Below are 13851 nucleotides of genomic sequence, written 5' to 3'. Positions count from 1 at the left end.
CATTTAAAGTGAATTTATGAACAAATGTTCTTTTGAACATGCATAAATTCATGTAAAAAAATTTCTAGCTTATAATTATTATTTTCGAGCAATGGAAAAATGTCATAGGAATTCTTTAAGCACTTATGGCTTACAAAATAGTTACAGTAATTAATAGAAGAAAAGCAATCTTTTTTGGCCTTTTCTACATAATGACAAGACCGGACATATTAAAAGTTAATATGTTAATACGAGCATACTTTACGGGATTATTTCTGTAGCATGATTACTTGGGCTCCGCTGAAAACCGACGATTCCACTAAAATTCATGATAAATGGAAAAGTCTGTCTCTGAGCAGAAGAAGGACCTGTTCGGGCTTATATCTGAAATAGGTTATTATTCAGGACCATTCCTTGCAGCTGTTAGAACATCCAACTAGTTTATTGCTCAACAAGATTGTAGGTCTAATAAATTGAACAACAGTAGCAGGGTTGCCACCGTCAGTAGGATTTTACTAAATCTAGTAAAGAAAAAAAATCTAGTAAATTTAGAGGATCTAGTAAATTTCCCGAAATCTAGTAAAAACTAGTAAAAAGTCATGATTTAAATTGAACAAAACTTTTTCTTTATTTTCAATGAATTCGGGGAAAAAAATTATCGTAAATATATGACAATTTACAATTTTTGCTGGTCACCTATTTTCATAAACAGCGGTCACCTATTTTCATAAACAGACAATTCACATCCGGCGTGTAAAGATCGACAAAATCAGCTTTCTGTGTATCAAATCTTACCAACTAAAAATGAAGCTGTAATGACACTTGAATTCGTGATGATTGGGAATCTATTGGAAAAGCCACCCAAAACAAAAACCACCCAAGGTGATTTGGTGAATCTTCTCATTCTGAAAAAGTTATCTTTTTTTTCAGAATTGCATAAAATGATTCATTTTACTTGTAGATAGAAAGTTTATCATCCTTTCATCCTGGGGTAGAACTGACGTAAATAGTAATATTAGCGGGTTGGGGCAATTGCGGGTGGGGCACTCGTAATTGAGTTAAGGTCTAAATCTGTGATATAGGTTTGATACATTAATAAACATTTATTGTTGTCAGATATTTAATAATCGTCCCATTGTTTATATTTGAGTCTCTTACTAAAATGGCTGCTGACCACTGTGTTAGGTGAATGCCGTGAACTTGAGTGCTTCTTCTCTTCTGAATGAGATGACATATGGTTTCAGTCTGCACAGGGGCGGATCCAGGATTTTTTAGGGGGGGGGGGGGCAAAATAGGTTGATCTGAAAAAAAATAGGCGGGGGGGGGGGCAAAATAGGTTGATCCGAAACACTTGAGCTATGAGCAAGTTTAACTAACGCAAACTTTAGTTTGCGTCAATTATATGGAGGAAACCGACCACAAAGAATAACGGCTTTCCATTACGTTTCACAGTTAAACCTCGAAAATCCATTCAATTTTGGAAAGCTTTGTCCCTTTTTAAAGACGCGGCAGGAAATGAACTGTTTCCATAATTGCCAAAGTACTTTTTGACTCTCTGCAGCCTGCCCCATTCAAGTGCTGGAGCAGAGAGACAGTTCTCGATTTTATCCGTCATAAAAACCAAAAATCGGAATAAGTTAAATATCTCGACTGTTTCGGCCCTTATGAAAACTAAGCAACTTGTCCTCAGGTCGTCAAGTGGAGTCCATGACAGAGTGATCCCCAGCGATTTGAATCGGGCTACCAAGAAATGGAAACAGGTGGATCCCTTTAGTCAGAATTCGATACTAGTCGATGCTTTAAATTCGGATGTGGACGAGGACGAGTAGAGCCTTTAAGTGCGACTTTTTTAATTAGGACTACATGTTTTTCTTTTTAATATTAAATTTAAATGATTTACCTGAGCTGAAGACTATTGAAAAAATGGTATTTTTTAAACTAATTAGCCTATTATTGTATGTTATATAAGTTTTCTTTTTCTTGGCAGCCCTAGTCCAATTGGAGGTGTACTTTTTAACTTACATGATTTTACAACTAAACCGGTAGCCGATTACGTCGTTTCCATTTTTAAGTGACATATATTAAATTTGTTTTGATTATATAGAATACGAACGAGAAAGAATCCAGAAAAAAATAAATTAAAAAAAAAATCATAAATTAATTTTTTTAAAATATGTCAGACATCTTTGTAATCAGCTTATCCCGAATTTAAAGACCAGCCCAATTAGTGTTTTAAAACTGGCAAATTTTCTCCTAAAAATTTAAAATTGAAGGGTTTAGATTTCAAACCTAAAAACCGAAACTGGGGGACAATTTTCAAAAGCCCTCACTTTCAAACACACCTCAGATTCTTAGCACTTCATCGCCTGAATTGCTTCGTGATGAGTTGTAGCTGTTTGTCTTCGTTGATTGTTTTTTACTTTTTCAATATATCTGAATTTTATGACCTGAAGAATATTGATAAATTTAAAGCCGGGCTTCAACAGCAGAATTTCCAGAATCCAAGATTCCAGACTATTGATTGACGTCTTGCATACACCGCATCTGGAATATAAAGTCTATCAAGTAGTACATCCAAATAATCCAAAAAAAGGATTTTTGAACTTGTAGGTTTCCGGAATGTTCAATCATGCTATGAAAACGAAAGAAAAAAGAAAAGAGAAAAAAAGGAAGAAAAAGGAAAAAAGATTGTGAAAATCGTATTTATTATCCTTCTATCGTAAAAATCGAGACTTGATGGTGCGCGTGTGGCGTAGCCCCAAGAACAAAAATTTTTTTGAGCATTTAGTAAAAACAGATGCGATCTAGTAAATTTTTCCTCTCCGATTTAGTAAATTCTTTGAGCTCAGGGTGGCAACCCTGAACAGTAGTGATGGAAATCCAATTAAAGAACAGGAAATCCAGCACACAAGGTAAAAATCCAATAAGGATCTTAAAATCCAACATATTTTGTTTTAAAATTCGATTTGGGTATGGGAATACAACATTTCTGTTTCTCAACTGGATATTCAATAATATTAATGGAATTCCAAAATGGTATCTAATATTCAAGTTAAGCTATTGAAATTCGAATTTTGCTGTTGATATACATTACAAATAATTTTTGTTGAAACTCGTAAAAACGTAAAAAAAAAATGCATGACGAATTTTTTTGATGCATTTCTTAAGTTCTTTAAGATCCATTTTCCCCAAAAAAAAATCACGGAGCACCCTTGTTGTTAACCACCCCCCCCCCCGTTATAGTAGGAAATCTCTGGTTGCTTTAAATTCTAATTTCTTGACTTTAATTCGACAAAAAAACTTCTTTTTTTATTGATCAGGGGCGAAAGGTTTTTAATTTGTAAACCTTTGAATACCCTCTATCCTTCCTCCTTATATATATATATATATATATATATATATATATATATATATATATATATATATATATATATATATATATATATATATATATATATATATATATATATATATATATATATATATATATATATATATATATATATATATATATATATATATATATATATATATATATATATATATATATATATATATATATATATATATATATATATATATATATATATATACACACACACACACACACACACACACACACACATATATATATATATATATATATATATATATATATATATATATATATATATATATATATATATATATATATATATATATATATATATATATATATATATATATATATATATATATATATGGACAATCTTTGGCGATCTGATATGGACAATCTTTGGCAATCTGACATGGACAATCTTTGGCAATCTGTCATCCTTCATCCATAGAACGTGTCCTAGCAATCTCCACTTTCTCTCATTATAACCCTAGAAGGCGGGAATGAACCACGTGTTTCGTATAGTTTATTGTTGGAGAGTACGTGCTTACTGTACAGCTTATGTGCGTAGCTGTGTTGGCCTCAGGCCGCTTGGTGCTGCAGTGAGTTGTTATAGTGGCAGCAGTAGTATGGTGGTGGTAGTAGTAGCAGTTAAGTTACTCTTAAATGCAACACTTTTTTCAAATATTATTTTAGAGGGACATGGGGGGGGGGGGAGTCGAACATAAATAAAATAAATTGTTTATACAGTTGATTGTATGCATAATATGCACAATTAATAATGGAATGGGCTATATTGATGTTTTCAATGACACCTACGATTTCTTTTTTCTACACTAGAACTGACATTTACTCCCAAAATAAGTTTTTGGGACAGGACTTACTACAGTACATTAAAATGTTACTTTCCAGAATAACTGTTAAGATGTGTTTATTTGGATCGGATAAATTTTTGCATTGTATTAATATCAAGGGATGAAATAAAGCCAGTATTTACAGTTGAGATGGCTTTACACTTTTATCAAAATCCAAATATTTAAATACTTTATTAAGAGAAATAAAAATTAATACTTCTATAGGTAAGTAATGATGGAAACAATTTGAGTATTAGGTTGTCCTCGTATATTAAAAAAAAAAGGAAAAAAAGCATTGGTCCGTATGGCCCGATAAGAAAATTCTAGAAAATAATTTCTAGTTTGGACTTGGTTGTCCCCTAATATCGTTCCCTAACATCGTTCCTAACAGTCCCTAACATCGTTCATTTAAACGAATGCCGGAAAATCGATCTTGATTACAAACGTTAACACAAAACTAAGTTAAATTCCCCAAAAACACAAGTTAAGCCTACCAGCGGACATCCCTCTAGGTAACAACAGGATCAAGCCCATTGATCACATTACTAATTTTGGTCTTCCAATTCGCTCGTTAAAAACGCTTAGACAACACGCTTACACAAAGCGCAATATGCTTACACAACAACCCCTGAAAGCTCATGTCGGGCGATCGTATGCATATTTTGTCACGAATAGGATAAGCTTAAAATTTTCAAGTCCGTTGGCTTCCCGGATTATCTATACTTTGCACCTTCATGGAAACCATTTATAAATTCAGACAAGTCAAAACTTCGTTCATTTTTTATTTCTTTCTCAAAATATCTTCTACTCTATACCTTATAAGACAATTTAGCATTGTTGAGCCCATTGTAACCGCAGAAAAGCATTTTGATGTGTATAATTTCCGTCTATAGAAACTAAACCATCTTCGGGGTTGCCACCTGTAGCACGAAAGTTCTATTTTATCACTATTTCATTATATATAACACTTTAGCACGTACTAAGGGCTGCCACCAGCAGCACGAAGGTACTATTTTAGCCTTATTACAGTCATTTTTTTTGTGTAGTACCGAAAATCGCTATGTAGCACACACATTTGGGCAATTTTAGCACTTCAGGAACTGACCGTGGTGGCAACCCTGACAATTTTTAGACTAAAAAGGAGATAGGTTGCTGGTGCAACAACTGGTGAAACTAATTACAAAGAACTGGTGAAACTAATTACAAACTCAGACATGTCAAAACTTCGTTCAGTTTTTTTTCTCAAAGTATCTTCTACATTTCCCTACATGTGTTTACCACATATAATACCCGTCTATCGAAATTAAGCCATTTTTAAATTAAAAAAGAAGATAGGTCGCTGGTTTTGACATCAATGCAACCACTTATTGGTTGAAATTTTTTTTTATTGTGTGCTTGTATGTTTGAGCTTGATTGACTACACAGGATGGGTACTATAAAGTAAAGAAGAGTCTTATCTTCTCCATTAAAGATTTTTGGGACACATCAACCTCGCATATTTCTTCACGACTTTGCCGTCGCGCGTGCGCAATGATGAACTAATCAATAGCTGTGTGCCATTGCGCGCTGGGCTGTGTCGCTTTGCACGCTGTGGCGCGTCTTATTTAAAAAAAAAATCTTTACTGTATAGTACCTATGCTATGAACGACTATTTCAAATTGGCTCTGTAAAAGAATTAAATGGCCAATTCTTTTTTGTCGTTTTTTTGACAGTATTCCTTATTATTAAAGACCATCCTTTGGAGCGAATGAAGTCTACAGTCAAACAAGTGGTTTTAGTATAGAATTTAAATTTAGATTGATTAGTACTTGTAAAAAGATGAAAGGAGAAACATAGCGAACTTCAGTTACAAAGAGAGAACAATAGAAACTTACCTAAAACACACTGGTAAGCAACATTGACAAATCCAGGCGAGCAAATACAAACTTTTCCTCTTGTACTGACAAGGCACCTACCATGGGGGTCTAATCCACAGACAAATTGGTTTGGACTGCAACTATCTCTGTATTCTGTGGTAGCTAAAACATAAAAAATGTTTTTAAACATATTAACGAGCAAATTCATAACTAGGTCTTTGGGGAATATTCCTTTGGTATTCCAACGAGGTCAAGGTTACCGTTTTCTAGAATAGGTTAACTGGATGACAAGGGTTTGATGAAACATAAAAGTAATGAGCTTTTTTTTACTGCAGACTATGCTTAAATTACATGTAGTCCCGTGGTTATTAACGTAGTGAGTGAGATACGAGCTGTTTGATGCATAAAGTATACGTGGTTGAAACGCAAACTATTTGTATGGTAATGTTAGCTTAAAGGCGCTTAGCAACAATGTTTAAATTACGGCTACTAAATATTTTCTATGTGAGAAAAAGACGCTGGTAATCACGCGTCATCCTTCCACCCTGTTTGAATTCTCTTCTTGTCACCTCCCAAAAAATTTCCATTGTATTTTTTATACTTTACTTTATACTAGCCTGATCTGGATGGCCGTCACACTTCAAGCGGTCAGACAAAACGGCTAGATAGCTATTACTTTGTTGCAAGGCACCGACAGGGACTTTCTAGTGTTTAATCAGCCTCCAGAAGTTTTATGGTGTAGGGGGGATATCGTCTTTCAAACCAAAACATGAAAAACCGTAGTTTTTGCAATATTATTTAAGTTTGCACTATTTAAATAGTTGGATTTGCAGAGGGTGAGAGGATAAATATTCTACCTTCTCCTCCCTCGAGCAGGTACCCATGATTTACCGTGCATTAGAAACTTACTAGATATATTCATGAAATGCGTAGATAGATAGATTTTTACTCATAGATAATTAAACCACATATATCATTGAATAACAACAACAACCATCAAATATATCCCTCCTCCTACAAGGCTCCATGGCTGGAAAAGCGAGGATAAAAAAAAGTACAAAAGTAAAAAGGAGAAACATAAAAATATATAATCCAATAAAGATGAAAATATCAATCAGCCGATCACCACGGACTAAATATGAAAATCGAACCAGAGCGACATGCCAGTTAAACAAAAATCGCACAATTACAACTCTGATCAGAGACATCAACCGAATGTAAGTGTTACAAAAAGGAAGAAAATACATAATCTAATCTATATCATAATTATGAAGATTTTATGTAGAATGGTCAGATACAAAAGATGGTATAGTTTTAAGGGCCACAGTACCTAAATAGAAAACACTTAACCTAAATAGATAAACTCACCAAGGCTGTACCCAGAGGGGGGGAGGGAGGGGGTTTGAATTCTTCCCCGAAATGTTTGTCTGACTCACAAAAACGTAGCAAAAGAATATAAACAAATTTAGATTCGTTTTTTTAAGTTTTTTTTATCCCCAACCCCTCCAAAAAAAATTCGAGATATGACCCTGAAACACACGTTTTTTATTTTTTCAAAGATAGAGAGATCAAATCATGACAAGATGGAATAAAACCTCCAGAAAATGAAGTGTTAGTAAAACTTGACATCCGGAAAATCTTAGTTTTTTTTCGTTTCATGTTGCAAAAGGGTTCTTGGTTTAAGAAATTACGAAAAGCATTCCAGCGTTTTTATAGTGCCTTCATCGGTAATATTGCAAGAACCATTACCTCATGACTTCTATTGATTAAAAACAAAACTACCAAAAATGTTAATATCTGGAAAACCCTTAAACTTGATTTTTCTTTTTGTTTTGTACAGAAGATCGTGACTTTAAATTTTACCCAGTTAATCAACCATGATATAAATGAAAAGAAATTCCGTTTCTTAGCATTCATTTTTAATATTTGTCTGAAAATTTTTTTTTATTATTAGTCTTGACTCTTGTTGATCCTTCAATCTGGATTTTAAATCTATGTTTTGATTTTTTTTTTATTTCTAATTGTTTCTATTTTTTTTTGGAATAGTCACCCTCTATGTTTTCTTCTGTTATTTATTTTGTCATTTCGCACCTCTTGCTTCACGTTTATTCTTCTCTCTTTCTTCCCTCTCTCCTCTGTTTCTCTTCCCACTTTATACCTCTCTTATTTGTTTATGAAAACTGTTCATTGGAGGCCTTATTATTAATCTAATACTCGCTTGACTCTCTCAAAAATATTCAAGTTAGACGAATAAAGTAATTCTAGTTCCAAGGGAGTGACCCCCCCCCCCAAGTAAAGCTAATTAGTTCTTAAATCACTTAAATAAGCAGCATTAAGTCGGTAGTAGAGGTATAATTGAAGTATCAAGACCCTTTTAATTCGAATATAATTTCAGCCAAACAACTGAACAAGAGAAAAAGAGAGAGAAAGAGAGAGAGAGGGAGAAAGAGAGAGAGGGAGAGAGAGAGAGAGAGAGAGAGAGAGAGAGAGAGAGAGAGAGAGAGAGAGAGAGAGAGAGAGAGAGAGAGAGAGAGAGAGAGAGAGAGAGAGAGAGAGAGAGAGAGAGAGAGAGAGAGAGAGAGAGAGAGAGAGAGAGAGAGAGAGAGAGATAGAGAGAGAGAGAGAGAGAGAGAGAGAGAGATAGAGAGAGAGAGAGAGAGAGATAGAGAGATAGAGAGAGATATATAGAGAGATAGATATATACAGAGAGAGAGATAGAGAGAGAGAGAGAGAGAGAGACAAAAAAATAATCACGGAAACTTAGAACTCAAATAAATATTTTAGAAACTTGGGGAGGGAGAATAGCTTTCCTGTGTCTAGTCCTGTGTTGTAGTTTTCCTGAGTGTAGTTTCAAACAGAGGTTGCTACTACTACTGCTAACAGTTCACCGCTGAACCAACCCGCCTGAGGCCAACACAGCTACGCACGATCCTCCACCATCCTAATCTATTCAAAGCCAACTTATTCACACCCTCCCAGGGAGTCCCCATTTTCCTTAAACCCTTCTTTGCGACGTCCTCCACCCCAACGGCAGACGACCTCCTTTCCGTTTATTCCTAGGCGGTTGGCCAAAAAGGACAATCTTCGGTAATCTCTTATCGTTCATGCGCAGAACGTCTCCTAGCCATTTCAATCTTTCTCTCATTATAGCCCTAGAAAACGGGATTGAACCACACTTTTCGTACAGCCTACTGTTTGAAATACGGTCAGTCAGCTGGGTACCCATATCAATCCGTAAGCAATTTCTCTGGAAAACATTTAGCAGATCTTCCTTCGTTTTTTGGAGCGGTTTCTCCAAAAAATTTGGTTGCTACAAGAAAGATTTCCAAATATAGAACGTACGCCAAATGGGATGTCCATGCAAAATCTCATAGATCTGTCGCTATCCATACGGAACCTTATGCAATTGTTTTATCAGTTCCATAAAATTCTGAAAGATGAAAAAGCATGTTACCAGAGCAATCAGATATGACTCTGGTGCAAGCATGTACTCAGGGGTAGGAAAGGGGCATTGAGCCAGTTCCCAAGGTTTTCTAAATAATCTTCAAAAATCTTCATACAAGTCACCTGTTTGTATCACGTTTTTTGCATTTGAAGACCCTCTTTGAATGGTTTTCTTTACTTCAAAAGTGATGAATTCTGAAGTTGATTGATTGTGTACTCTTAGGAAAACACACACAAAAAAAACATGTATAAAAAGATTTTTTGAGGAGTTTTTTAAAGGATAATTCTTATTTATTCGCCAACTATTACTTTTTAAATAAAGTGTTTTAACATTCGCTTAGCTTCATGTTCCCTCAAACTCCCATTCACCATGCTGAACAATCTGTAGATTCTTTCGCTGTAAAAAAAAGGTCGAAAAAGTTGGTCTTATATTGCCAAACCACTTGAAAGCATCACGTTGTGAGCCAAGTTGCTCCAGGAGCCAAGTTGTTCAGCCTGAAAAGTCTTTTGAGGTCTGTAGTCTTGTGACTTTTTAAGGATATGGCATACTTATTTCAAACGTTGCCTTTTGAAAAACAAACGCAAAGTCTCTTTTGTATTATATTTTCGGCTTATTTCAGCATTTTGTATGCAGTTGTGAAGACATAATCAAATATGTTTCATTTACACTACTTGATTCACTCTCCTGCACCACATCGTAACCTTTGGTTGGGCGAAGATAATGTTAGCAAGACAATTTTTACAGAAACCCTGCCAAAGCTAATTTTTTATGATAATCAAAGAATTCTATTGCCTGAGCAATAGTAAAGGCAAAAGATTGATAAAAAGCCAATAAATATGAATTATATGTGTTTTCCTTGATTTTAACATCCAACTTGCACTACTGAAAAAGAAATTATACTGGCAAGAAATTACTTTGAAAAGACTATTGTAAACCCTAAATTTTTTTCAAGTAAAATTCACTCTTGGAATATCGTTGTATATTGCGCCTGATTCATCAGTTAGATAGAAAAGTTATGCTAAGCTTCCATCTTTTCTAATTTCAAAGATCTTCTCAAAATCTTCGCTCTGATTGGTCAAACATGAATATCACACCTGAAAGTTAAATTCAGCTGAACAAATTACATTATTAGCACTGTAGTTTTGCATAAATTTAACTTTATATTAAAGTTTGGCTCAAGTGTAAACCTTTTTTTTTCAGATTGCTAGAAGTTTTTGTCGCGAAAACTTCTGGTACCTGCTCATCGGCACGAATACCCTCTTGGTTTCTATGCGAGAATCTTGTCTCTGAGCGAATCCTCACTGGATGTGCACTTTTTGCATCATGGTTGTATTGACTGATTTCAATGATACACAAAAGATAGTGAATTCAAAAGTCATAAATTTAAAAGCATAATTAAAGTATGATAGCACCATTTGATATTCAGAACCTAACTTTTGGCTCAAATACAGCTTGAAAATGATAGAATAAAGATATAAAAAATGAGAAAGTCCTGATATATTAGATCACTCTTCTGGTTGGGCTCAGACGCTCTATTCAACCTTGTGTAATTACGTCTATGACGTTGGAAAACAAATAGATTCTAAAATTATTGAACCAGTACAGGAGTCCTACTTAAGAGATGAACAGTCTAGAGCAGCGGTTCTCAAAATACGTGCTGTGTCATAGTAACGTACAAAGAATATGGGTAATTTATAAGAGTAGAAACTGGGGCCAGTTTCGACAAAAAAATATCAATGCCATCTAGATTGTGGCGACACTTGGCAATTTTTCAAGCTCTGTAATCATTTTTGTCAGGATCTGATATCAGTTGCTTGATACTACCCTAATCTTACCAAATAGAACAATAAAATTAAGTATTCTCACTATTACAAAATATCAAGTGTCACCAAACGCTGGATGGCGTTGATAGTATTTTTTGTTGATATTAGCGCCAGTTCCCACTCTAATAAGTTACCCATACTCTTTGGTACCGTGCTTCAAATGTTATGCTCCCATATCGCAAATCTTGAAACAAATCTTAAAAATATAAATGTTTTTACTTTTATAACTTTAATAAATCAAATAATATTAACATCTTGATTACTAAATATCAGTATATGTATATTAAACTGACAATGAACATTCATTTGTATTTTTTCAGTAAAGGGCAAATTTTGTTCTGGCCTTGGGAAGGCGTAGGGGTTTTGAGCCCTACTCACGTTAATTTCTGCTCGTTTTGAGTTTGACTCTGTTATTTATTGTAAATTGTGTTCGTTTTGGGTTTCATTTATTTATCGATGCTGATTTGTGATAGTTTCAAACTTGGTAGATCATTTGATTTTATTTTTGTTCGTTTTTTGTTCAATGGAGTTCTTTACTTTTCTTTGAAAAACTTATTTTGTGGAAAAAGTTTTATTTTGTGGAAAAAGAAAATAATTCTTTGAATCTTTTCGATTTTTTGAAGACTTTATGGTTTGGCCTGCTATTTTAATGCTGGAGAAAAATTCTCAGCAAGTTTTAACAATATACACCCTTTTAAAAATCTTGACACATATAGTAGTGTTTAATTTAGTTTCATACTTCCTCTGTTGACCTGAAATAGGAAACTTGATACCATTCGCAAAAAAAATTTGTTTACTTTATTTGATAGCTTGGATACACTTACGCTATTTTGATTTGGTTAAATTTTAAGAGCAGAATTAGCCCCGAAAGTTTGAACATAATACCCTCAGTCGTTCTTGGGATACTGCTGAGATGTTTTTTTGAGAATTAGTATTAACACAGTGCATTTTGATTGAATCTTAAGTGCATTTTGATTAATTTAGTTTTTAAACATAATGGGCAAATGGGAGGGGGACTAGTTGCCTTCAATCACTTTCGACTATTAAAAAGGGCACTAGCCCTTTCAATTTCCAATCAAATGAGCCCTTTTTGAGTTTCTACAACAATGTTTTCTATAAGCACCTTATATGCCCCAGGGCATAACTTGCAACCCTTGCCCTGAGGGGAGGGGGGTGTCATCCCTAAAGACCTAATTTCCAGAATTTTCAACTACGTTTAAGAAAATCGCTATCTTAAAATTTTGATTGGATGTGTTTGGGGAAATGGTGGGCGGGAGAGGGGGTTTAGGTGCCCTCCAAACACTTCCGAATATTAAAAAGGGCACTAGTCATTTGAATTTCCAATCGAATGAGCCCTTTTTGAAGTTTCTACGACAACGCTTTCTATAAAAACCTTATATGCCCAAGGGCATGACTTACAACCCTTGACCTGAGGGCTTTGAGGGGGTTGTCAACCTCAAAGATATAATTTTCGGACATTTTAACTACGTTGAAAAAAATGCCTATCTCAAAATTCCGATTGGATGTGTTTGGAGAAATGGTGGGCGTGAGAGGGGGGTTACTTGCCATCCAATCCCTTTTGACTGTTGAAAACAGCACTAGCTGTTTCAACTCCCAATGAAATGATTCCTTTTTGAAGTTTCTACGACAATACTTTCTGTAAAAAAATCCTTATATGCCCCTAGTGCATAACTTACAACCCTTGCCCTGAGGCCTGTGGGGGGCCAACCACTTTCGACCTTAAAAAGAGCACTAGCCCTTTCAATTTACAATTGAATGAGGCTTTTGTGCAGTTTTTACGACAAAGCTATCTTTGTCGTCTATAAAATTATCTTTCTTTTATTATATTTCTATAAAAAACTTATATACCCCCAGAGCATAACTTAAAACTCTTGCCCTGAATGCTGTGGGGGAGTGTCCTCCTCAAAACATAATTTCTATGTGGAAATCAACTACGCTGAACAAAATGGCTATCTCAAAATTTTGATTGGATGTGTTTGGGGAAATGGTGGGTGTGGAAGGGGTGTTAGTTGCCTTCCAATCACTTTCGACTATTAAAAGGGCACTAGCCGTTCCAATTTCCAATCGAATAAGTCCTTTCCCAAGTTTCTACGACAACTCCTACCATACAAAGTGTCCTGGTAAAAATAAATAAAACATTGTGCCAACATCGTTCTTTACTTAGGCAGCGCTATTGCGCTGCCTATGATAAAAGTCTGAACCGAAAGTTTTGAGCACTCTGTGTTGAGCACCAATGGCGTAATAAAAGGTGCAATTGTATTCATCTGGCCGTGAACCTTTAATCGGAAGGTTTTAATCTCCCCTCCTTTACACTTCCCCTCCCAGGTCCCTTAAAATGTGAATACCAAAAACTTTTTCGAGAAACAGCCTAACGAAAAAAATGTCATTTATCTATGTTCATTTCCATGACAACAATCGAAGTTCTTACCAGCAACCTCTCAAAGATGCCAATAACAAACCCCTCGGGCTTTTTATCTACGTGACATAGTTGCACATA

The 13851-nt window shown here is 34.8% G+C and overlaps 1 protein-coding gene across 1 annotated transcript in view; it reads right to left on the bottom strand.

Moving 5' to 3' along the window:
* LOC148939941 (uncharacterized) overlaps positions 1–13851 on the bottom strand; it is a 117113-nt gene that overhangs the window by 23088 nt on the left and 80174 nt on the right. The window contains exon 3 of the mRNA XM_089105875.1: positions 6084–6227. Coding sequence (XP_088962001.1) covers positions 6084–6227 — 144 coding nt within the window. The remainder of the gene's footprint in view (positions 1–6083; positions 6228–13851) is intronic.

The sequence above is a fragment of the Artemia sp. Qi Xiang Cuo genome, chromosome 20 (genome assembly GCF_049724085.1).
Source record: "Artemia sp. Qi Xiang Cuo chromosome 20, ASM4972408v1, whole genome shotgun sequence".
Taxonomy (NCBI): Eukaryota; Metazoa; Arthropoda; class Branchiopoda; order Anostraca; family Artemiidae; genus Artemia; species Artemia sp. Qi Xiang Cuo.
Note: the sequence above shows the minus strand (reverse complement) of the source record. Positions and strands in the feature narration are given on the sequence as shown.